At 39.6% G+C, this 26,950-nt stretch overlaps 1 protein-coding gene across 2 annotated transcripts in view; it reads left to right on the top strand.

Moving 5' to 3' along the window:
• LOC133139016 (E3 ubiquitin-protein ligase RAD18-like) overlaps positions 1-26,617 on the top strand; it is a 52,882-nt gene extending 26,265 nt beyond the window's left edge. The window contains exons 10-13 of one of the 2 annotated variants that reach the window (XM_061258253.1): positions 6,032-6,160; positions 6,406-6,526; positions 16,645-16,689; positions 25,991-26,617. In XM_061258253.1, coding sequence (XP_061114237.1) covers positions 6,032-6,160; positions 6,406-6,526; positions 16,645-16,689; positions 25,991-26,093 — 398 coding nt within the window. In that variant the 3' untranslated portion in view covers positions 26,094-26,617. The remainder of the gene's footprint in view (positions 1-6,031; positions 6,161-6,405; positions 6,527-16,644; positions 16,690-25,990) is intronic. The other variant, XM_061258254.1, reaches the window with a different exon arrangement.
• The last annotated feature ends 333 nt before the right edge of the window (positions 26,618-26,950 follow it).

Below are 26,950 nucleotides of genomic sequence, written 5' to 3'. Positions count from 1 at the left end.
CAGTCAGAGGCCGAAGATTGGGAGACCCATTTGTTAGGTCATTTACCGTCTCTGAAATGATTTAAGAATTACATTTGAGGCAGTGAAAGATAAAGAAAGAGAGATTTTCACAGGATCAGTGGGTGCCTTGCTTTCTCATCAGATGAACCCATTGTTCATTTTCCAAAGTGTTTGCTTTCAGGGGCTGCCAGGGAGCATGAGGAATAGCAGCAATGCAAATTTGGGGAAAAAAAAAAGTTAAATAGCTACTTTTTTGTACCCTCCCCTTATTTATGTGAAGTCTGCCTTTCTTTGATGTAACCTTCCAGGAGCATATTCAAAATGTATCATCATCACAGGATGACTTGCATATCACATAATGTTATACTCGCAGTAATCTGTGCATGTTTAGTTTAACGCTACGTAAAGCCTATATCAGCAGCTGAAATGTAGCCACACCATCACTTGAAAGGTAATGAGCTAATGAGCTAATGAGCAATAGCACAGTCTCTCAATGGATTCAACTATTTTTATATTCTGGCAAGATTACATCGTCGTTTGATGTTTCATACCTTGTAGTACCATATGTTGTTTTTCTTTGGGCATGACATGACTTGTTAGAGTAGTCCGTGGCCCCCCGGCCTCAGAGATCAGAATATTGACATTTCCATGTTGCTAAGGAAACTTCTTGTAAGATATGGGAATCCGTATAAACCATGGAACATCCACGTGCTTTCTACAAGCCTCCTGAACCCAACAGGGTGAGGTTGGAAAAAAAACAAAACACATGGAGCCTTTTCTTGCATTTCATGCGAGAGGTTGATCTACAGTACAGTATGCAAATAATCCTCATTAACCTCTCGCGTGAAATGCAAGAGCATATGCATGGAACGGCATGTAGTATTTCTGGGCCCACGGGCCAACATAAGGTTGTGCGTTAAGAGATTATACTCTGCATGCTTTGTCTTTTTCCTGCACATGTTCAATAAGCATGTGCCCGTGTTGCATAATAAGGATTAATGAGTTACTGGCTAGCAAGCTAACTTTATTTTCTCTTTGGACGGGATGTTCTTATGTTCACACAAGACCAATAGGAATTGTAATTAAATGGTGTGCTGATAATTTGTTGCAGCAGATTCAGAATGGGTTTTTGTCCTGCTAAAATGTTTTTTTCCCCTCATATTCCCTCATGTATTTACATTTTCTCAATTTATACTTAGACTGCACATTGTAACATGCCCTTGTATTTGTGTTTTTCCACAAGTATTATCTGTTTGTGTAGTATCTGTTCTGGGTTACCTTGATGCTATGTTCTTAAACAATCGCAAATAATCACTGAAATCAATCCACCATGAAATCAATTGAATTGAAATCAATCCACCTAAAGAATGCCAATGTCATAAATTTGTTCTGTTGCTTAGGTATATGTAACATGAGTAGTGAGTTTAAAATCTGAATTAATTTCCCCAATACTGTTCGCTCTTCCAGCCCGTGCAGTATACTGTGTTTCTGGAAGTGAATGAAAAAGAAGTGGGTGTGTTGGTCAAAGTCTCTTATGACAGAGGGAGAGTGATGAAACTAATGGGTTATTTCTATAGTATAATTAGCCATGAAAATTACCATTCTCAAACTCCCATACACATGCTCAGTAGAACTTGATTGCCCATGATAAGAGGGCAAAGGCAGTTAAATGTACAGAAATCCTCTACTGATTTCTTTGACAAGAATCATTGGCTCATTTTCAGCCACATAAAACAAATAATTATGTTTGTCAAAGGGACACTTTGGGTACTGAAGATGAGTGCCTTGTGATTTAATTCTGTGGTCATAATTGTACTTGACTATGACATGATCATGCCTCAAATGTCAGCATTTATTATGGGAAACACACTTGATTGAATTTAGTTAAGCTTATTTTAGTATATCCATGAGAGGGGATTGGCAATTGTTTCTCCTCCTGAGGGCATCATAGCTATATGGATTATGAGGCAAGGCACAAAGACTTGACACGCAGGACATCCAGGGCAATGGCTGTATGGCCACAATTTCATTCAAGCCCCATCTTTCCATTCCCACTGAGAAAGGTTTAAGAGAAGGACAAAATACACTAATTAAGGAGGCATCATGGTTTAATAAGATGAGTCGATGATAGTTTGCCTAATAGTGTAGTACTGAAACGTACTGAGAGACCTGCACTTACTGCTTGGGGGGGGGGGGGGAGGATTGTGGTTTTGTCTCTTGGCACCTTTCAGAGTCAAGTGGTTCAGATAATTCTTGGAATGTCAACAGTGGCTAAATGTGGAGACCAAATGCATTTGAATGTCTAGTTTTTCTTTTTAAATATTATCTTTTATTCAATAAAGAATCTTTAAAAATCCAACTTCTAAAGAACTACAGTACATCTGATAAAGTATTGCCGGAAAAAGCTCAAGCTCTCTTCTTTATTCAACAAACTCTTGTTTTATTGAGCCAACTTTCACAAAATATCGAAATCCAAGACTGACTGCTCTTCAAGTGAATGGAATGAACAATCTAACCAAAAACAGCCAGAGAATCGGCTTTAGGTGGAAAATAAATACATTAATAAGATAAATCAATGTAACGTACCATATGAAAGGTGTGAAATGGAAAAGGAGATTATCCCCTCATATGGCACTTTGCTGTAATTCAGTGTTCAGTTTTACTTTCAGGGCTTTTCCCTGCAGCATTGGATGTGTTAAAGCTGATGGAAGTCCAGGAGCGGCGTGTCATGCCCTTTCTCTAGTGAACATTGCCTCCCTGAATTCCTCTGCACTCTGGAGACAGGCTAATTATCTGTGCCATTAGGAACACATTCTTATCCGTGCAGATGTTTATATTGGACTTAAGCATTTTATTCCTTTTTTCTTATGCCATTTTTTAAAATCACATCTACAGTCCCCTCCAAAAGTATTGGAACAGCAAGGCCAAGTCTTTTGTCTTTGCAATAAACTGAATACATTTCGGATGAGGTAAAAAAGGTTCCCTTCAATCTTCTCTTCAGGATGTGAATTGCATGCTCAATTGGGTTACGGTCTGGTGATTGACTTGGCCAATTTAAAACCTTCCCCTTTTTCTCTCTAATTAGTCCTTTGTTGTGTTGGCAGTGTGATTTGGGTCATTGTCTTGCTGCATGATGGTTTTCCTCCCAATTAGTTTGGACGAATTTCTCCGTAAGTTGGCAGACAGAATTGTTGTAGACTTCTGAGTTCATCCTGCTGCTACCATCATGGGTTACATCATCAATAAAGATTAGTGAGCCCACCCCAGAAGCAGCCATGCAAGCCCAAGCCATGACACTTCCTCCTCCATACTTCACCGGTGAGCTCGTATGTTTTGAATCATGAGCAGATCCCTTTCTCCACACTTTGGCCTTTCCATCACTTTGGTAGATGTTAATCTTGGAACTTTTAATCTCGGCTTCCTATTCTGACTACTCTTCAGTGGTTTGCATCTTGTGGTATAGCCTCTATATTGCTGCTCTCTTCTTCGGATGGTTGATTGAGATACCTTCATCCCTTCCCTGTGGAGATTGTTCGTGATGTCACTGATGTTTTTGGGTTTTTCTTCACCGCTCTCACAATGTTTCTGTCATCAACTACTGTTATTTTCCTTGGTCAACCTTTTCGTTGCGTCTGTTGCTTAGTACGCCAGTGGTTTCTTTCTTTTTCAGAACATTCCGAGTTGTTGTACTAGCTATCCCCAATGCTTGTGCAATGGATTTCCTCCTTTTCTAAGCTTCAAAATGGCTTGCTTTTCATTCAAAGACAGCTCTCTGGTCTTCATGTTGGTTTATCTTTTCTAACACAAATGCAGTACTCACAGACAAAACCCAAGGCTAAAACCAAGAGTAGACCTTCAGAAATATTTATTGTTTAACCAGTCAATCTAACAGGACGCATCTGGGCAACAAGAAACACATGTCAGTCACATGTTCCAATACTTTTGCTCACCTAAAAAATGGGTGGTCTGATATGAAAGGTGATATGTTCTAAGTTATTTAACAAAGCTAGATAACAATACCAGGAAATAAAAGCTGAAATTCAGGTCTGTCGTGTCATGTACATCTCTTGAACCAAGGAATTGACCTTGCTGTTCCAATACTTTTGGAAGGGACTGTATTTTATTTGTATAGCAGTTATATGCTTGACAGTGGTCCCTGGCAGGAACCTCCTCATGAGGAAGCCAAGGGTGATGGTGGCAAAGAAAAACTTGGTGAGACAGATGGGAACAAACCTGGGGAGGAAACGGTCTCAAGGGCAGGAGCGTATCCTCATATGGCTGGCTCAGGGTGCGGGTTTTAATGACCAGCAAGTTCAATCAGTCAGCGTTAACATTGATCAATTCACAGCAGCTGTCAGTCTTGAGGTGGCAGCTGGGACGGTGTGCGTGTCTAGGCAGTGACAGTGACCTTTGCAGTCATGAGGGAAACAACCTTACCGTCTTATCAAGAGCCAGCCCAGGAAAAGTTTTCATTTGACAGGTGGCTGTAAGGGAAGGATGCCACCACACGGTAATCTGTGGCTACTGACGTCAGCCCTGTCTCCAGGCTATGAACAATTATAAGCCTGATCATAAATGTGCGTTCTGAATCAGTTTGAATCAGTGTTTTCTTTCTTTTAAAGCATCCGGAATTAAAGCTTACATGAGCAGAGTGACAGGATAGAAGGCATGGAAAACCTTACCATATGACGGAAACACTAACAAACTCATTCAGTAGTTTCAGTCACCATGTGATGTCATTATAACCTGCATGCCCCAAGACATGTAATCTACCAGTGTCTGAATTATGCAGGAGGAATATGACTCAATTTCCGCAAGGAAGATAGAAGTGGAAAGCTCTGTCTCGGGGGTCCTTCCAATATCCTACAAATCTGGTTACTAAAATCGCCATGGTGTATGGATAGCGTCAGTTCCACTCTGAAGTCATTGTGTGACTCTAGTGCCCTGTGTAGACGGTATGCTTTATCATCTAGCAAGTCACCCTTATCTTTCATGCTCATGATTTTTAATGGATGGTTTAGTAGTAACAATAGCAAATACATTTCTATTTAAAATAAATATGTTCCTTACTGTATAGCAGAAGCAAATTTGTGTTCTACACAAATTAACAACTGGAACAATGTAAACGGTACATTTTATCGTCATGTAGGCTAGCTGAGCAAGCCTTAGCCAGTAACTAATACATGTGAAATTTGAGTGCCATTACGGCTTTCAAGGCTACTATGGGACAAGATGGTTACGATGTGGCATTAGCTGAACCATTCACTGCAGAACCTGCTGTTCCAATTGCGTGTTTGTTCAGTCCTCTTGTTGCCTCACAGAAGTCTGTCCTCTGTCTCTCCTGTGGTCCTTTCCTGTATAAATTTTTACAAAGAACAAACATGTCAGAAGGGTTGGTCACTTCTGGTCCTTCATGGTGAAGGATCTTCATGTTTACTCATTAAATCACTGGAACAGCTTTGGAAATAGCTCTGGAATCCTATGGTTTATGTCATAACTATGAGAAACTACATGCTTTTCTTTTCCTTGTTTGGTGAATGGAGATCATGTTCATGTGAAAATAAACCTGAAGTCAACTTCAGTATTCAGAGACCACATATTAAAAACAAAATGTTTATGCAATTATTGTCATAAAGATAGGATATGCATTTTAATTTAATGTTCAATTTTTATTTCAGATTAGATGGATTTAGTTTTATGAATGGCTTTGCAAGTTTTATTTTATTTCAATTCTTTATTTTTGGAAAAAAATAAAATAAATTAAATTAATGATTTGTTAATTACTATGTTCAGCAAAGTAATTAACAAATAGCACAGTTTGAGTATGTATATAGTTTTTTCAGGGAGATATGGTTGGTTCAACGAGCTGGCCGGTGCCTTGCATGGCAGCCAATCACCATTGGTATGCGTGTATGAATGGGTGAATGAGAAGCATGAATTGTACAGCGCTTTGGATAAAGGCGCTATATAAATGTTGTGTATTTCCTATGAGTGCGCTCAGTGTATGTATGTTCTGTATTTTATGTCACAGGGAAAGAGCACAATGCTGAGTTTACCCGGCTGATTGCAGAGGTTAAAAGTCGAATGAAGACGTCCAAAAGAGCACAGATTGAGCAGGAAGATAAAGGAGGAGGAGCTGATGAGGATATATTCTTATCAGGTATATTACATTACATAACATTCATTTAGCTGATGTTGTTGTTCAGAACGATGACAGTTGATAGACTAGTGGTTAAGGTTCTTGACTGGGACCTGGAAGGTTGGTGGTTCAAACTTAGTCTAATGTCGCTTTGGATAAAATTTATATTATATTTCCAGGCTTGTGAGTGTAAATGTAATGTCTATAAAACACTACAGTAAATGTATGTATGTCAATCTCAAACCATCAAACTTGATGTGTTATAGAAACGTTAAATGAAGATGTCCTCAATGACGCTGTTCCAGTTGCAACCTTAGATGAGGAGAGTATGAAGATAGAGGTTGTTCCAGGGTCACCCACAGCTCTCAGTGACGTGTCCATCAGCAGGTGAGATTATGTGACTGAACAATGTGAGAGATACACCAGAATAGCCTGCTTTCAATTATATCATAACCTCTAACCATTAGAACTGTAAGAGTTTAATTTAATTAGTAATAATTGAATCCTTTCAACTTATGAAATCCTCTAAAAGGCCATCACAAACTTTAATGCACTGAACTTAAAATTGGTTTTGATCGTGCCGACACCCTGTCAGTTTCCCTTTGGGTTATTTTTGTACGAATAATACATGTTCAGCTAAAGATGCTCAACATTCCAAGGGTACTTGGATTTATTTGAACTACTTTCCATTCCTGAGATTCATGCTGGTGCTACTGATAGAGTACTTACATTTCCACATAAGGGATATGCGATAAATTGTCCAAATCTGCTAATATTTGAACTATTTGTGACCGTAAAATTAAGAAATTCTCTTAATTGCTGAGCTTGGTCTTGCGTTCAAAAAATTCAATGAATAATGCGCTGCCATATTTGACTTGACTTAAACCAGTGTCTGCTTTGCAGCAGTGTCAATACGTTTTCCCTCTCCAAGCTGGATTGGAGAGAGTTAGTGGACAGAATCGTGAAAGCCAGCAGTTATAGTGTGGTAGGCTGATGGTAATCCTTGAAATTGGTAATCCTCGATTTTTTTCCTTCATTTAATGTTGCCATCTCTAGGCATTTTTCTGTACTGTACTGTGATATAATGTGAAATTAGCTATATGTGTTAAATTTCCCAGCTGCGCCACCTAGGTTGTAATCCAATCAATTATATTTCCTGCATGATCACTCACACTGATTACAGATCAGTAATCAGATTTAAATATAGGCAAGCAATAGCTTAAATGCTTGTGACACTCATGTAAAGTCTGGAAATGCTAACATAAACAATGTCATTTTGTTGGCCCATTAATAATGGCTTCCCTTTTGTTTTTACAGAATAAGTTCAGACAGTTGTTTTAACAATTTAGTGCATTTGCAGTAGTGGGTCCTGTAAGGGCCCAATCAGTGAGCTTCAATTTTCTAGTGTACTGTCATTCTACAGCAGAGTCATTCTACAGCAGAGTTTATGTTTGTTGCATCACTTCATTGTACCTGAATTCGTTTGTACCTTGTAGATGAGTTATAAATCAATCTGAAGCAGCTGTATGTATGTGGCTATGAAATACCTGTTGCCTTGCCAGCAACTTAAACCAGGACTAGCAAAGCGTTTGTTTATTGGTAGCTGCTAATGGGTCTAGCTGCCATTTGTGGTTTATGCTTCTGGTTTTAATGATGTCATGAATTTTGTTGGCTGTGGCTGGCTTCTCTTGTTACAAAAGCATGAAATTGCAGAGAAAAGTTTCAGAAAAAAAGAAGAGGAAACATTTCCTGTCCATTTCAACTGCCATACAATTGCAAATGTATTGTAAGTGTATTTGTGAATACATTTCCTTTTTTTAAAAGCATTGAACAGAATGCATGATCTGTATGTTTGCTATTGGTAGCTGAATGTGCTTTGTAATAACTGCCCCCAGGGAGTGATCTTTTAGACAGCAGGACTGCTTACTGGCAGGACACACTTTGAATAAGAGCTTATGCTCGTATGTGCTCTTCTGAAACTGCAAATGTTCCTGTGCATAAAGGTCTGTTCGTAAAGCTCAACATTCCAAATTCAATTTGGAGAAACGTGCAGTAGACTAACCAGATTATTACTTTTTTTATTAGGCCTAAATTTGAAAAATCATGGCATTTCTTTCCAGAGGTACAGTTTTATTTAAATTCCTGTTTTTGTAGATGGTCTTTGTTCAGTCGCTTCCAGTGAATCCTCAAGGGTTATTCCAACTATTTCCAAGTTTCGTTTTCAGGAAGGAAATTCTTAAACGGGTTTGGATTCAGAAAGGTTTTTTTAATCAAACTTACTTGCCAGTATAGTTTGTAATGTACTTGGTTTGTGTATAGACAGTATTCACAGTATTATTGCCATTCAATATAGTGAACTGTTTCAGTCTGACTTTGGTTAATAGTGAAACGCATGCAGATTTCTGTGTGCCCCAAATGAGCCTGGCACAGGGAGCCATCAAGCTAGCTTTGAGATCCATCACCAGGGAGGTTGGACTAGGCAGCCCCCATCACACTTCAGAGCGTGTGGTATTCCTTCAGAATGTAGTGATCCATCTCCGATTATTCATGTACCCATTACTGAGCTCCTCTGCCCAAACTTGGCAACAGTCTGCTTGCTTCTGATTTATGCTCTAGTCCAGGGATCTTCATTCCTGGTCCCGGAGAGCCGCAGGGTCTGCTGGTTTTTGTCTTGCCTTAATAGCAGCAACCTATTCAGGCCCTAGGATATCAGGTGAGGTGAGTTAATTTTGTAATCAACTGCTTTCATTGATCAATTAAGTGCTGAGTAACAATGAAAGCCAAAACACCCTGCGGCTCTCCGGGACCAGGAATGAAGACCACTTCTGTAGTCCCTCAAAGAGAAGTGGGAGGTCTTAAATTGTATGCTAACATAGGTGTTACTACTACCACTACCACTACCACCACCACCACCACCACTACTAATGTTTTTTTTTTGTTTGTTTGTTTTTTGCTTTACTTCAGCTTTATGAAAGCATGCCCAAAATGAATGTTTTAATAATCTGGTATTAAAGGAAAGTAGAAAAGAGTCAGATTCACCTAGAGATTAAAAAAAACATGTACCAGAATAATAAACTGTATTATGACAGCAGTTTACCAACCAGGCCAGCTGAATTTGGATTAATGAACTTTAGGGCATATTGTTCCTCTCACCTGCTGTGACTCACCCCGGGGAAAAGAGAAGAGCAGGGCACTGGGAGATATGAAAATTAAGAATGTCCCCAGCGTTTTATTTGTTGGAGGAGTGGGGTGGAGAGAGAGAGCGTGAAAGTAAACCAAACGTCTTCGCCCTTCCCCCTCGTGGGTTTTGTGCAAAAATAATGAACAATAATAACAAAGCAAAATAAATCAAACCAAAATTCAGCTTTTCAGTTCCGCCTCCAGGAACACAGCTCTGTCTCATATAGTGACTGCTGTTCCCCGGTCTCAGCCACCAACTGTTTAAAAGCCTGGACTTATTTGCTAGTCCAGGTGTGTGCCTGCAGCATATATAAGCTAATTCTTTCTCAATTAGCTTTATATACTGATATGTAAAATATGTAGGCCGTGTTGTTTGTCTGCATGTCAAACAGTGGCCAGGATTTTAAAATGTAAACTTTCTACAAAAGTCCCCGAGAAGTCTTAGAGAAGTACAGTAGCATGGAAGGGCTTTCTGCTTCATTTTAAGTGCTGTGTCAGTAGCTACATTGTGTGGGTTGTGCTAAAATATGCTGTGTGTTCTCCAGTGGATATCCTGAGTTGGCTTGACAGAGGAAAGCAGTAACTCAGTTCAATTCAATTTTATTTGTATATGGCTTTACAGAGGAAACGGAAAGGAAAATTGAGCAAAAACCAGCAGTTGAGAGAAAACGCTCCCTGGCGGGTATAAAAACACTCAAAACGCTGACAAGGGAAACTCTCCAATCGGACGACCCTGAGAGGGTGGCACCTTTCTCCACTGGCCGGCTAGTTAAGACTGAATGCATGGTAACAGAAATGTAATGATGCATCTGTATGCGCAAGAGATTGGGCAGGTTACAGTAGAGGTAGACACTAGGCTACAGGCTGCCCAAATGTTCCTCAAAACAGGCACAGCTCTGCTTAGGGAAACCACAGTCAAGCCATCAGGGGTGACGGAAATAAGCCTGCAAGTGGGCAACATCCTTGCAATTCCACAAGGTATTTATAAGATGGAAAAAAAAAAGGCAGGGCACAAAATAAAAAGCAGCAACATAAATAAAAACTATAAATTGCTCTCAATTATTTCTGGGTTGTTGTCTGAAACGGTGCATGAATGTCATCCATAATTGAGTTGTTTCTTTTCATCTGAGGAAAGGAAAACCCTGAATCTGGTAGGCCTGCCCGTTGAAAGGAATGAATTGTGGAGTTTTCAGAATGGTGCGTGAAGGCTCTGTCTTGCTGGACTTTTAACCGTTTGAACAATCAAATGCCTTCACTGGTGTACATAAATTTTCCTTACAGAATGTCTCCAACAGACAGCTTTGTGTCGAGCTGGGTTGTTGCTGCCAGCAGTTCCGCCCATCTGAATGAGCAGTGAATGGATACTTATCACCTGTCATCAGTCAAAATGTATTCATTTTGAAAGAACTTTTCTGATTGTGGCCAAAAGCCACTATCATTTACCATTTACCATAGAAAATGCGACAAATGAGCCCCATCATTCTTGCTGGCCCCTCTGCTTATGGTCACTGATTGCAGCTGACAAAGTCTGCCGTTCTTCATTTTTCATTGTGAATAAACACTATTTTTCCCTGGGTAGCGGTGATGAGTTTTCTGACTGAGATGACCATTATTTATGATGCCTGGATGCTTTAATGGAGATTGCAAAATGGTAGGGCAGAAATCGTGACACATTATATTTAGCTTAATTTGTCATCAGTTGAACCATTTGCTGGAATTGACTACTGGTTCTTCTGTGGTAGGTTCATATAGGTGCAATCCTTTTTAATAATTTGCCACCTGTCATGTCTATCAAAATAATCTTCTCTAGTCTATGCATTGCCACTCAAAGTAGCGACTCTTCCTGCCTTCCCCCTGTATAGCTGCTGAATGGTTGAGGCAGATGAGAAAGTTCACCTTGTGAGCATATTACATTCAGTGAGCATCCCTTTGGAGAGTATGAACTCTGGAATGAAAAACAAAGGCTCTTTCTGTTCTCTGTTTGTATAGCATTCTACATTGTATGGTACTTGTGCGGTGGTTCCATGTCAATGCTTGCTGGATATAAAGAAATCAGAGAGGTGCAGAGGTCAGTCATTCTGGTTGGAACAACACATCCAACACTCAGAAATGCGAGTTTACATGGACGGTTAAGCCCGCTTTTATTTGACTCTTTGCATCCTGTTGGAGCCAAACCATAAATGAGCCATACCAAAGTACTCACAGAAGCTAGGGGCTTCCACTGGGTGGAGCTGGTTCTGTGTGGTCCAGCAGTAGGAGGTGTGAGTGTCAGTCACCGGAGCACACTCGGCTCTCTTGGGTCTGTGTTACTTACCCATCGCTTTTATCGACACCATATGGACAGCAGTCAGCAAACATTTTACAAGGTAGCAGGTAGACCAGTGTCGAATGTATTTTAAATTAAATTAAACTGGATGATTAAACGCTTCAGCAAAATTATTTTTACATGTTCAGTAATGTCCAGCTCTGCTGCTTTGACAAGATGAGTCTCAGGGCTCAGATGTGAGGCCCTGAACAGTCTCAAATGTAGATCTTGAGCCTGTAAAATAAATAATAATCAGTAACTATTAATTTGGTTGCTTGGTTGTTTTTAGACTTTTCAAGCAAAGGTTTTTAATTTGATTAATGTTTAAAATTAATGGACATTTTTCTTTTTTGCACTGTGATTCTTTTCATTGTTTTTGGTGGAAGTCTATCTTGAGTTTCCAGGTTGTTTGCTTTCCCATGTAAATTGTCTTTACAGCAGAATTAGACTGGGAGCCCTGGTAGTGTCTGAAGTGGTTTCCCTGTGCCACCTTTTGACCCTCTGTGGCCATTCTCAGCAATTCCATACTTATGTAATGACTTTAGGATTTCCTACCTTGAACCACATCAGAATGGCTTTTTATTGTTCCCCTGTGCATTTCATTTTTTCTGTAATCATCCCAACATTCCAGCAAGTTTGCAACCTCGAAACTCATAGAAAGTTCATGGTAGGAGATCCAGAATGCTATGCATTCATTTTAGAAAATATGTTTACATGCAGCTAGCACTTGCTACCAACAGCCTGAAGTCAATCAGGAGAAAAAATAACCTACACCAGTCCACCAGATGTATTAATGTACTCGTCATTTTAAATGTCAATGGCTGAGATGGTATCAAAATGATATACAATCCCTTCAAAAAGTATTGGAACAGCAAGGCCAATTCATTTGTTTTTGCAATACACTGAATACATTTGGGGTTGAGATAAAAAGATGAACACGAGACAAGAGTTCAGAATTTCAGCTTTTATTTCCTGGTTTTTACACCTAGATATGTTAAACTGCTTAAAACATAGCACCTTTGGTATCAGGCCACCCATTTTTTAGGTGAGCAGAAATATTGGAACCGAGAGTATTTAAGTAAATGAAAGTAAGTAACAGTTAATATTTGGTAGCATATCCCTTGCTTACAATAACTGCATCAAGCCTGCGACCCATCACCAAACTGTTGCATTCTTCTTTTATGATGCCTTTCCAGCCTCTTTCAGTCCTTCTTTGTTTTGAGGGTTTTTTCCCTTTGATTTCCCTTTAAGGTGAAATGCATGCTCAATTGGGTTAAGGTCTGGTGATTGATTGGCCAGTCTAAAACCTCCCTCTTTTTCTCCCTAATGAAGTCCATTTATTGTGTTGGCAGTGTGTTTTGGGTCACTGTCTTGCTGCATTATGATGTTTTTCCCAATTAGTTTAGATGCATTTCTCCGTAAGTTGGCAGATATAATGTTTTCGTAGATTTCTGAATTCATCCTGCTGCAACCATCACAAGTTACATCATCAATAAAGATTAGTGAGCCCTCTCCAGAAGCAGCCTGCAAACCCAAACGATGACACCCCCATCACAGATGAGCTTGTGTGTTATGGATCATGGGCAGATCCCTTCTTTCTCCATACTTTGGCCTTTCCATCACTTTGGTAGAGGTTAATCTTGGTCTCATCATTCCCTACAACTTTGTTCCAGAACATTTGTGGCTCATCTTTGTACTTTGTTGCCAATTGTAATCTCGGCTTTCTTTTTTTACTACTGATGAGTGATTTGCATCTTGTGGTAAAGCCTCTGTATTGCTGCTCTCTCAGTGTTCTTTGAACAGTTGATTGAGATACCTTCACCCCTGCCCTGTGGAGATTGTTTGTGATGTCACTGACTGATGTTTTGGGGGTTGTCTTCACAGCTCTCACGATGTTTCTGTCGACTACTGCTTGGTCGACCTTTTGGATGTCTGTTGCTCAGTACACCAGTGTTTTCTTTCTTTTTCAGGACATTCTTTGTTCTTGTACAAGCTATCCCCAATGCTTAACTATTTCCCCTCTTTTCTAAACTTGCTTTTCTCCCAAAGACAGCTCTCTGATCTTCATGTTGGTTTTGCTTTTCTAACACAAATGCAGACTCCACAGGCAAAACCCAAGGCTAAAGCCAAGAGTAGACATTCAGAACTATCTATTGTTTAACCAATCACGCTAACAGGACACATCTGGGCAACAAGAAACACCTGTCAGTCACATGTTCCAATACTTTTGCTCACGCTAAAATTGGGTGGTCTGATACAAAAGGTGATTTAAAGTTGTTTAACAAATCTAGATAAAAATTTTTTTTTTTTTTAAAACAGGAAATAAAAGCTGAAATTCAGACCGGTCGTCTTATGTACATTTCTTGACCTCAAACTAAATTGTGTTCCGTGTATAGCGAAAACAAAGGAATTGACCTTGCTGTTCCAATAATTTTTGAGGGGACTATTTGCTATTTACAGGGTTACTACGGCTGTTGAAAGTATTGAACGAAAATATGTATGTCCTGAAAATCATGGAAAGTGTACAAAGTATTATAATATTCATTCCACTAAAAAGTAATGCCTTGCAAAAGCCACCCCCACAAGGAGAAATGAACTACATATGGTCTTCTGTCCCATTCTAGCTTGTGAACTTTAGGGGTCAACAGTAACCTCACTTGTCTGGCTCATAACCTAATGATATTATGAGCCAGACACAGTTGAAGCTGAGGTGAGAAGTCTTCCTAAATTCCGGACGCTCTAGAGAGTTTCTGCAAAATTCCAAAAACATCCAAACCACAAAGCGAGCAGCAGTGTAGACAAGGTAAATATGCTTGACCATTTTAATAACATGATTTTATCAAAGTGAGACACATCTTTGAAGAACATACAGATTTCAGATTCGTGTAATGTTTAGGAAATGTAATTGTCTGGTTATGAAATCTTTCCCCCTTTGAGGTTCATTTGAAGATGAAAGAATTAAATCTCTGACAGCAACAGCCTTCCTTTTCAGCTACCTAGTTCTGTAAGTCGGTGATATATTTGGCACCATTGCTGCGATTGGTTTGCTCCACTTGCGTGCTGTCTTTCCCTTACGGAAGGTAAATAAGGCCATACTGGCATTTTGGGTGAATTCAGGTAATTTAGGACACTCACCTTACTTCAGCAAAAAAGGAACATGCATCTTTAAAAATAGCTGACATTAATATATACTGGAAAAAATTAATCAGAATGGCAGTTGTATAAGAAAGGGGATCATGCTGATAAGGAAACTACGGGCAATTTGAGTTGAAATGACTTTGTTATGCTACTTTAAAATTCTTCTCAAAGTGGATATATTGGTGTTCATCCTGGCTTTGGCACTAAACCAGGATTAAGAACTGTCTACCTCTTTGCAACTTCCTTTGTCTGTGCACAATTTTGTCCCATTTCCTGAAACTGCTATGAAATTGTTGTTGATAAATTATTGTTGTCTTACAGGTCAAGTTAGTTTTAGTTGGTTAGCTTCTCTCAAAATCAATATCTGTTTGAGAGGGTACCCCCCAATATGCCTTTTGAACTTCTGCACTACAGTAGAATTGGTGCTCATTAGTTTTGTGTACTGCCGGCCCATCATTTACACTTGCAGTCCTGGGGTATTGTTCCAGAAGTAATGGCTTTTTATTTATGTCACCTTAACTCTTCTTAGTAACTTTTAATTCAATGGTGGCCATTTTCCCCACAATTGACATGTTTTTTTTCTATTGGTGGCTCTAATATGGTGTCTTTTAGAGCTGAATCTGACATTTGAATGTCGAACCCCTAAAAGCATGGGATGTGTGGTTATTATTTTTGATTTGTGGCCAGGCACCAGGGGCATTGCTATTTATGGATTGCAAAGCTTGGCCTGATGCCCAGAATTGCTTCAGGCAGTTCAAAGCCCAGCAGGCCCTGTGGTCCTGACTCTGTTAGAAAGGGCAGCCAATCGACAGCTCTGTTGAGTTGTATTACCCGTACTGGACCCATTACCAGGATTGCAGATTGAAATTCTAGGAAGGCATTGCTTGATAACGCTGTTTTGTTAGTCATGTGGTAAAGAGACATTTGAACTAATAATGTATTGAAATGCATTCTACTCACAGTGGAGAGGACAATTTAAGATCCAGCTGGCTACTGTTAAAATTTCTGTGTGCTTTTGTGAATTTTGTGTGGCACAGTATCAGGCATTAAAGTTTAATCATTTCACCAAAACTGCCATAACGCTGCGTTTACAGAGTGAGCTACTTGGTTGATGGGTCGCTCAAGTGTACTTAGCTGAGGGCGGGGCTGGGCCACTCATGTACCTTAACCACTAGGCCGCCCCATGACATATAGTTATGTCATGACATCATTATTTGTTATATCAGATTGTTAATATTTGCATTAACATGCCGGTGTACAGGTCTACCTAATGAAGTGGCCATTGAGTGTATATCTCTGTGTAGCTTTCACTAGCTAAGTTAGCTAGCGTTCTCACTCTATATCTCTCTCACTTGTTAGCTACCTAGCCCCCAGTCTCTATCTATTGATCTCTTTTTCTCAATTTCTATCTTATAAATGTTACAGTCATGCATTATTGAATTCAGTAGATTGGCAGGAATAACCAGCCCTCTAGTGGTGTAGGCTATGTAGCTCAACATGTTTTGGTTTTAATGTGAATTAATTTAGAAGAGCAGGTCACGTTTACCATAGTCTGCTGCCTATCCTTGAGTTTTTAGCTGCTCCCCCATTGCAATGAATGAAGCCGGGTGTAACAATTATTCAAAAAATAAATTGGGAAAAATAGGTTGGGGAAAAATAGAAAGTTCAAAACTGTTATTCAATGTTAAAGGGCAATGTGTGTGAAAAGCTAGGCCACAGGCAACTTTTTCTCTGCCAACGTTTGCCACTCAGTGGCCCATTTGCTCAGGTTGCTGGCTGTTGCTCAGCTCCATATAAATTATAATAATACTCATAAAAATAATAACAATATAAATAATTTGTGTCTGTGTTTAATTGTTTTCACTCCCTCTCCTTATTTCAGCTCTGTCTCCGATGTGTTCAGCTCAGAACCTAATATAAGCCCTGAGTGAGTATTTCCGTCCGTTTTCCTACAGGTGTGTTTTGAATAGCCTGCTTTAAGGCTGACCTTGGCATGCGCTCTTACCCGTCCAATAATCATGCACTGTATATATCCCAGCTTATGCCTTGGCAGACATTAGTAAGCCTTAAAATCCCAGAAAAATGCTCCCTGTTAGCCCTGTCACAGTGAAAGTCCTGTACAGATGTTGGAGATTTCCATTGAGGATAGGTTATGGCACCATTTCAAGTCTGAATTCCACTAACACTGAAAGCCTGCTCTCCTGGGAAAGGTGTCTGAGAACACACAAGGGGTGCAGTGTTCCTTGAACTGTCAGGTAATGTGGGTCACACTTCAGACGAAAATGGAACCCTTGTTGCTCCTTTGCCTGCCTCCTCTTGGATCTCATGACTGATATGGCAGGTTGTGATTTCACAAGAAGAGCTTTATATATAGAATATGGCAAAAATGCAATTTGATATTTGCAATTTGAAAATTGATATTTCACTAAACACTATTTTGTCAGAAAATAACAGTTTAATTGTGTTAATGATTTGTTTTGCATTACCAAGTACTGTATGTATGTGGTGTGAAAGGGTATATTTTTGAAAGAGAGATGATGGTAAGCTTAAGATGTGACATTGATGTAATTTGTTTGTATTACCACCCAAGGCTTAGGATTAGTGCACAAAAGTTTAGTCACTTTTCTCTCCTTTATCTACTCGGGTATGTTGGTATGTTCTTTGACAGTAAAGTGAACAGATTATTTATGTTTCCCTGTGAAACTGTTGATATGGTACAGTCCGTGCTCCTTACAGTACAATTCCTCGAGGCCGTCTTCTTTTTTTCAGTGGACAGAACCGTTTCCTCCTGCTTTCTCAAACATGAAATATAAGCTCCGGAAAAGAAAAACAAATCATTTTGGTAACAAATATGCATCTGTTTGTCTGCATGTCAGGACATTTCAGTTCTGTTTCAGGCCTGTTTTGTGTTTTTCAAACGACATCTGTTGGAAAGGCTTGAAAGTAACTCAGATAAATTCCTTACATCTCTGCTGGCCCCAGCGCTGCATACAGCTCTTTTGATTTACGCTTGTCGAGTCCCTGTGATGACATATGGTACAAACATGGGCGGCCTCACGGTCTCCGTAGGTGTTTGTGGACAGAAGCACGGGGGGCCTGACGTCCGCCAATTACCCCCAGTGGGGCAAAGGATCCACAGGTGGCATAGTGTGGGGCATCTGCAGGTTAGTGACTCAGTGTGAACATCCTGCCTGACTTACGGGTAGGGCTTGTCAGGATAGCTATTCAGGATTCCTGTAGGACGACAGGTTAAACTTCCTGCCAGACCCCAGGTTGCGGTGTGTCAAGATAACCACGTTGTGCAACTACAGGGCAATCTCAGTTTGGATGTGGTGCTGGACCCCAGGGTAGGGCGTGATAGAATAACCGTGTGGGGCAGCTGCAGGATGTTCTGTTGGGGTGAACTTCCTGCTGCAACTTGGCCAGTCCTCTGTGTCAGTTCCGTCCTCTAGATCCCGCTGATCATTGAAGTTGGCCGCTGAAGTGGAAATCTTTGTGGTGGTTCTAAATATAATTCACGGGCAGTTGCTGGCCCGCCGGGGTACTGCCTGTGAAGTTGCATTCCTGTTGTCCTGATGCTTTGACATGAGTTATTGCATCTGGCACAATCCGCATTGGAAGTAAGCTGCCATACTGTATTTGGCCCATATCCACGCTAAATACTTATTTCCTACAGTAGCTTTCAGGTACAGTGGTTCCAGGTCCACTTTTTGCACTTAGATGCCGAAATTCTTTTTGCGATCAGTGAAACCACTAGAGGTAAAATAAATAAGGTGTTTTTTGAAATTGTCACACCAGGTTGCTGATTATGGTATTTTATAATCCAATAAATGTCCATAAGTCAAACAACTTCTGATTAATGTTTTAAGTGAAATGTTTACATTTGCTGAAAGCCTCAATAGCTATAGCCACGTACGACGTCTCCTCTACGTCAAACAATGTGTTACCACTGGGCAGATTAAGATTCAAAAGTCTCAAAGAATTCATAATCTTAGACGAGGCAATATACTTATTTGCACTTTTGTAATGCATGATTTATTGCCAACATGTCCTCGACAGCTACGCTAGTGTAACGTTTTGTACATAGAGCTGTGGGCTGCACGATATATTGTGAGACGTGATATATGGTAGTGTGCAAAAATCTGGCAACATCTGGTCAAAAAGCCTTTTACAATTATTATCTTTCTGAACAGATTTCTAAATGGTACTGTATTAATCATGGCACATTTCTTCACATTTTAAAGCAAGATTACTTTTTATTTTTATTTTTCAATATAAAAAAAAATGAAAAGGGCCCTGTAAAAATGTTTGAGAATCCTGTCAGTTAGTACTTTGTATCTCCTCCTCGGACACCTATAACAGCTTGTAAACACTTCCTGTATGCAGCTAAGAGTCTTTCAATTCTCGCTTTTGAAATTTGTCCCCATTCTTCTTGGCAGAACACCTCTAGCTCAGACATATTCTTCGACCTCCTTGCATATATCTTCACATATGTTTGAGATCTCTCCACATATTTTCAATAATATTCAAGTCTAGGGTCTGTGGTGGCCATTCCAAAACCTTCAGCCGTCATTCCTGGAGGTATTTTATGGTTGATTTCAAGGTATGCTTTGGATCATTGTCTTGCTGGAATACCTAACCTCTCTTCAACTTCAATGTCTGGACTGACCTTTGAACATCTTTGAGCCTTGAATTTCTTGATATTCTGCCTTCCACTTCCTCACAATATTTCCTGTGCCCCCCGCTGCCACGCAACCCCAAATCATTATCCACCTCCATTATTTACAGTTTGCAAGGTGTTCTTCTCTACAAAGGCTTCATTCTTTTTTTCTCTAAACATATACCTACTTTAGTGGTGGCCAAAAAGTTACATTTTGGTTTGAGGCAACTCTGCCATTTAGATCTTTGTTGTTTTAAATATGTGCAGGGCCCTTTTCCTTTTTGTATAATTTATAAACAATAAAAATAAAAGCAATTAAAATTTGCAGAAAGATGTCATGTTTAACTCCGTACCATTTACAGTTTGGGTTTGCTTTCGATCACGTACAGATTTATTGTAACAGACATTTAAACCAGGCATTTAAAACATTTAAACCCTAATTTTTACACCCCACTGCACTAATGTAAAACATGCATTAGCTACTGTTAATTTTGTACTTTTAGCCAGGATAGACACACCATAGTATGCTACTTTCTGCTATATCTGTTTTTTATTTCCACAATGCTTTTCTCTGATTAGGTGCATATCTTCAATATGAAATCAATTTGAAGAAAAGTTAACTATTTACAGTACTACAGAAAGGTACTACAATGCAGATTCATGTGGGAAATTTAGTTTTTGCAAATCTGCCCTGCTGGGTAAGAGAGGACTACAGCTCAAGGTTAAGGACTACAGGACTGTAACTATAAACACGTTAAAAATGTGCAGGAGGTAGGATGTGTTCCATCTCTCCAGGCATGCGATGCTCTTCCTCTGGAACACCGCCTTGCTCTTAAGAAAGGTATTTGCACTTGATTTAGTTTCATATCATTGTTACTAAGTGACGATGCAGTTGTCAGACCAATTACTAGGGTTACATTTCCCGAATGTATCAAAATGTCACTTTGTTTGAGGTCAAAGCATTGACCCTCTTTTGGACTGGCAGCTGTTTGTAGAAATATGCTGTGATTCATTATTTTTGACCCTACTTCAAGGAGACCAAAATCCTTTTGATCGAGCAGTTTTATAAGATGGAGTAGATACACACTAGGTATGTTTATGTCTATGGCTTTTAATGAGTATTTGAACTTTGTATGCTTGCTATAAATATATCTGTTAAAAGTGGGAATCTGCTTGAACCAAAAACAGTGACTAAACGACCATGTGGCCCTTGCTGAAGCAGTGAATTGAAATGAACAGACATTTAACCTTGTATAAGCCACTATATTAAGTTTTTGTTCATTTGGAACTTTTGTCTGTTCAGCTACGGTACATTCAATATAGCCATGCTCATATGCTCTCCAACTCGCTGCTGTTGCTCCATAATCAGTTAATGCTGTTCCCCTGTGTCTAATAGCACAGGAAATACTAAAAACATTAAGTGGAAGAAATTCTATATTATATAATTTAAAAGAACAAGCACTAACTGCTGAGAAAACATCTTGAGGTTTCCATGAATTCACTGTTCATGTTTACTGTGGGAGTTTTATTTTATCAGCAAAAGTGTGTAAAGCATGCAATTTCCTGTTTTTTAGAGTTGGCAAGTAAAAATGGAAGGGCTAATGTGTGAGCAGTGTGATGGAACCAGACGACAGGTCTAGGGAATGCACTATTGCCAACTAGCTGGCGAGCAGTACAGCTTCAGAGGTAAATGCTGATTGCCTTTTTCACATGGGCGATCACTTTAAACACTCCCGTGTTCCTGTATTAAAGGTCCCACGTTGTACACCTTTCCAGTGTTTTTTTTAATGTTTTTTATTTTTTTTATTTTTCCATAAGGAGACACTTGGGTGGTTTTAAGTGCCAAAAACAATCTCTAACCAGTTTTACATGTTCATTCTCCAGCCTCTCATGAGCTTTACCAAGAACATGCTGTTTTAGTGACTCTCTTAGTCTCGAAAGGTTTTTAATGATCAAAAAGCATTCATATCAATGAAACTCGGTTCTGATTGGCTGGCTAGCTCCAATGAACTGAGCGATGTCTGTGCTGGGCGTTTGGGTTTGTTCTGGCGTCACGCTGGGCCATGCTGAAGCATCAAGCGTATCTGTGTGATGCCATAAATTCAGGTCCTAAACTCATTTAAATGCACATTTTCTTCATACGGATTGTGTGGATTTATTTGGGGACTCTGCGTTTTGATAACTTTCACAGTGTTTTATAACACCTTGAACTCCCCATAGCAAGGAAATGTAATTTTCCACAATGTGGGACTTTTAAACCAACTGCATTAACACATCTGTAAGTAATTAATTCTGAGATTGCCGTGTTCATTTTGATAATATCACTTCTGCACTAATCTGCATTGGAGTTTGAAATGGACTGCACTGAATTGGACGTGACTAGAATGGACTGGTGTAGAATGGAATGGCGAGTGTATACCATCCATTCACTAGCATGTCACAACACATGCTAAGGTACACACGGGAAGCCTTGACTGTAGGAAAGAATGTTAAAACAAAAAGGGAAAAAAACACTGAGCAAATGGATGTGCAGTTTGAGTGTAGCCTTAATTTACAAGCTTTCCAGCATTCAGACCTCTTACCCACTTCAGTATCCCCCTTAATAGAAAAGTTCAGCATCATCTGTAAAGCACTCTGCTCTTGTATGAATTATGTTCATGCTTTGTATCGCCAGCTTTTTCAGATTTCTTAAAAAGGTCCTCATGTCCTGTAAAGCACAATGCATAATTCAATTTTGATGGGCAGATCCATGCAAGTAGATGGGTTGTTTGAAAATGTCCCTCCTTAGCCAGTGTTAACCTATAGACAAATACACACTTGCTGTCAAGGCAATGTGAAAATGAAAAAAAGCAGTGATTGTGTTAATGTAGCTGACTGTTCAGTCACCTGTTGATATACAGTTAAACCCTCAGTCACTCTGGTTCTAGTCAAGAGTGTACGTGTAGGGGTGTCCGTGGGGACGGCTGTGTCATTTCCGTTTCTTGCGTGTTTAATGCCCGTTAGTGTAAATCAGTGAGTGACCCCTCGTCGCCATCTCTTCTGTTTCTCAGCCATGCTTCAATCCATCATTAGTCTGCTTTCAAGCTTCCCTTTTTAGAGCCACAGGATGAAAACAAGCTGCTTGAACTGTCGATAAAGAAGTGTGTCTCCGGATTGCCTAAAACACAGTGCGCTATTTGAAGTAATAAAAATGTGTTATTATATTGCTTCTCATTATAATTATATCATTATATAAGTATAAAAGTGAACATCCTGCTGGAGAAAGACCAGAGGGTGTGAAGCGTGGTGCTGCAACAGAAACAGAAGCTGCTCCCGGCAGGAAAATGAGTTTTCAACTGAGCGCTGTGCAGCCATAGAAATTATTTTTCCGCAATAATTGTGGTTAATGGCCATAATGAACAATCATTTAATTTTCAGAATTGGAAAATCGAGGGCTCTCTTACCCTCCTCGGAATCCATATTCAGAGTAAAATTCATCAAATGATCAAAGGATGACACATTACCGGTTCTCATCATTCTGCCAGATTAAAATTTAGTTGGACTTCAAATGCAAAAATGAATGAATGTGAGAGACATCAGTATGTAGATTCATACTACCTTGTGATGTGCGTTTCTTTTTATGATTGCTAATCATAGCTCAAAAGAGTGCTGTGCAATCAATGGAGCCTGAGCCGTATCATAATTGCCATGCCTAATTTACATTAGAAATAGCATTAATTACAGAAATTGCATTTTGTATAGCACCCTTTCAAAGAAAAATGTTATTGAGACATACATTAAAAATTGAAATGAGAAAATGACCAGTGATATTCCAGCTCCATGCTAATTATTTTGTCATTTGTGTCCTAAACATATTCTGATTTGGTTTAATACTAAATACACTGGTAATCGAAATCAAAAATATAACCCTTTTAGTGCTGTGATTCCTCCTTTAGGTCTCACACTTTTTTGGTTTTTATACAGTATCTTTCCTATTTTTTTTGCTTAGTTTTACCATTTCTTCTTGGTGCTATTTTATAGAGATTGTCTAGAGTTTTGGAGATGTCAGCTGGAGATTTGATGTACTGAGTCGAATTACAACTGCAGCCTTCAGGCCTGTGACCTGTGCATGCTCCCAAATTAAGTCAAGCAGCCCCTTGGGATTTGAAGATTTAAAAAAATGGCAAAACTCGAAAAGAAAAAATAACTGCAAACGATTTTCTCTCAGTTTTGATTTACATCATTTATGCTACGTCATTTATGCTTCTATTTCACACATCATTTTTCCATGGGGACAAATTCATCCTACATCGGAATCTGAGAAAGAGGCTGGCAAGAAGACATTATGCCACCCATTGCCGAATATAATAGTGACGCTGTGCATGTATTTGCATACAGTTCAGTTTACTTAATCAATTATCATGGTGCTTTTTTGCAAGACACAAGCCATTTTGTAAAAGTGGAAATTACCATTTTATTATGAAAAAAAAAAGATTATGCATTTCTGTTCTGAATGACAGGTGACAAACTGTGGGTGGTCAAGATAAAAAGGTAAATTTATCTTTGTGGCCCTGATATACCAAATTGTGGTTGGATTGACAATTTACAGGATGGTAGATCTCCACGAACAGGGTTGGTTACCCCTGCTTTAAGTTATCTGCTGATCAGTGTGCTGTATTTCAAATTTTCGATCAAAGGGTGAGAAACTTTGAATTGGCTGATCTCTGAAACAGCAAACATCAAGCAAACCATTCTTTATCAGAAGGCATCCAGAAAGGTGTTATTATATGCAGTAAGTCTGTCATGATTTTCAAAAACCTTCTGAAATGTGACTCTGAATGTGCAATTGGCTGGGAAACATCAGTAGACATTTTAACAGAATGCTATTAACAAAATGTGCACAATATATGATCCTTAGCCAGCCATTGCAGCTACAGCAGATGGACCAAAATGTACTAAAGGTCGTATTTCTGTTGGAAACTGAAAGTGTCAAATTCTTAGAGCTGGGCCGGTATGGAAAACTTTTCTACATAAAACATTGGTAGACTTGCAATTGAAGTGGCTGTTAGCATTGTAAATACTGTGTGGGACACGTGTTCTGTTCTGCCAAGTTGTTAACCTGGATGGATTGCAGAAGTTATCTTCTGTACATCTTTGCTTTGTTCTGTAACCCAGCCTCTAAAAGCAGTTTATAATCTTACGACACTACATGAAGGCAATATCTTGTCTCTGTCAGTTGACTTTATCATGCTAAGTTGGTCATAACTATCTCCATAATGGATTATAGGACATTTAGCTTAGGAGGCAATGAAGCGGAGACGTTACAAGTGCAGGCCGCGTGACCGCACCATCGCGCATCAGAGACGCTAGATTAATTTCAGGCTACAGAACGTTCCGAGGACTCGTCTCTCTTTCCCGAGTCTCGGGAAGGTGTCTGAATTATTACACCTTATGTAAAAGAGATTTGTGCTGAATATTGCCTCAAATCCAGCTTAGGTTGGTGTTGATTACATTTTTAAAGTTTTCTTAAGCTAACCATTTGATGCCTGTCAGCCACTTTGCACATGAATGTCCAATCAGTCTGGCAGTGAAGCGTTGGAATGCAACGGAAAAAAATGCGGAAACAGCTTTCGCTCTTCTTCTTTTTTTATAATCATTGATTTGCTCATTTGATCTTTGTTTTGGACCTCTGGTGTTGGCATCATGAAACTGCCTCAAATGTATGTTTGTGCTCAATGCAAGTTGCAGTCTCAGTGCTCATGTTATCGACCTGAGATTCGCTTTAGATACTTGAGTAAAAGCACGGTGGGAGTGACTGGTCTTTGACCGAGACTTTGACCTTTGTCCCACAAAGGTCAAAGGTGAAGGCAGCTGGGAATGGACTGCGGGAACATCCAGTACACTGGTCTGATCAGTGTCCAAGGGACCCAGGCCAGCCCTAATCCTACCTCCCAGGAAGAAAGGCTACTAGCATTTTATTAATATTGTTGCTTCAGTGGGCCTGAATCGGTCCAAAGTCCGCAATGGTGATGGAAACCAATGAGGGGTAGAATCATTAAACCCGCAAGACCATTTGTGAAATGAGCAAGTTCAACTTCCTTTCCCCCGCATAGAACAACAAACAGAAATACTATCTTGGCAGGGAAATGCTGGATGCGGTGTCATCCAGCGAGGAGGTCAGACTGGTGTGACGGTACGTGTGGTGGCCTCTTGGGTAGTATACAACTGCAGCGGGTCTCCTTGTTCATTACAGAGAGCCTAATGGCTGCAGAGTCTGCTGGTGACACATCGAAGACAGGTCATCATTCCCTCATGATCTTAATTATTATTTATTTGCTAACAAAATTGGTGCATGAAATCAAGGTTTTATCTGGCAGTACAGAATTCCAGGGAATTGTGAGGTAGAAACACTGACCTCATGTACTTCAGAACTCTGTTGGTTATTACTATACTTCGAGTCATTAGTTTTGTTTGTTATGAAGTTGAAATGAAGATCGTTTGTTTGTCTTTATTTTGTCCCTTTATAGTGTGCTTTCTAATTTCACTTGCTTTAAGAAGGAGTCTCATTCTCTGCAAAATTGTTTTTCAGGAACGTGGAAGATGTGTGTTATGGGAAACGGAAAGCTGTAGCTTCTGGAGACGAAGATTTGACACAATTTGGACAAAGCGGCAAACGAGCACGACAGAGCTGATGACAATTTCTGCTTCATTACAGAGGAAACAAGTGTAACCAAACCAAAAGTAATATCTTTGTAAATGTAATAATTGCTCAAGCTTTTTCCATATTCTGCATTTTGTTTTTTTTGTTTTTTCTTCTCACACATTCAATTTTATATATTCCTGTTCATTTGTGACAGAAATGCACTTGAAGGATGACTCACCTTGTGTGACTCACCTTATGAGTTGCTGCTTGGTCATACTAGCATCAATTACTCCAGGCAGCTTCAGGTACTATTTATCAAGGTACCTTCCAATATCAGGATAATATATTGTGTGAAAGAAAAAAATAAATGCCTGCCTTAGCCATTTGCATTTACACTCTGTAATCTGTATTAGGTAGACCTGTACACCAGCTTGTTAATGCATATATTTAGTCAGCCAATCATGTGGCAGTAACTAAAGGCATAAAAGCTTGCAGACATGGTCAAGAGGTTCAGCTGTTTTCAGACCAAAATGTCATAATAGGGAATAAGTGACTTTGACCGTGGAATGATTTTTGGTGAATGAGCAGCAGTTCTGCAGGCAGAAACGTGTTAATGAGAGAGGTCAGAGGAGAAGGGCCAGACTGGTCAAAGCTGACAGAAAGGTGGCGGTAACGCAAATAGCCACACATTGCGACGGTGGTATGCAGAAGAGTATCTCTGAATCTAATAAAGTGATCACTTTGTGTATATCCTTGCCCTTGCCTGGAAATATGAGGCTTTCTTAAACATGATGAGTTGAGGAACTCTAGGTTGGCGGTCGTAAACCATGGTCATAATCAGGACTTTTCACTTTCTTCTTAGAATTAAGATGATAGGATCGGCAGCTGAGATCGGTTAAAGGAATA

This window comes from Conger conger, chromosome 10 (assembly GCF_963514075.1).
Source record: "Conger conger chromosome 10, fConCon1.1, whole genome shotgun sequence".
Classification (NCBI taxonomy): domain Eukaryota; kingdom Metazoa; phylum Chordata; class Actinopteri; order Anguilliformes; family Congridae; genus Conger; species Conger conger.
This window is presented reverse-complemented; position numbering and strand designations above follow the sequence as displayed.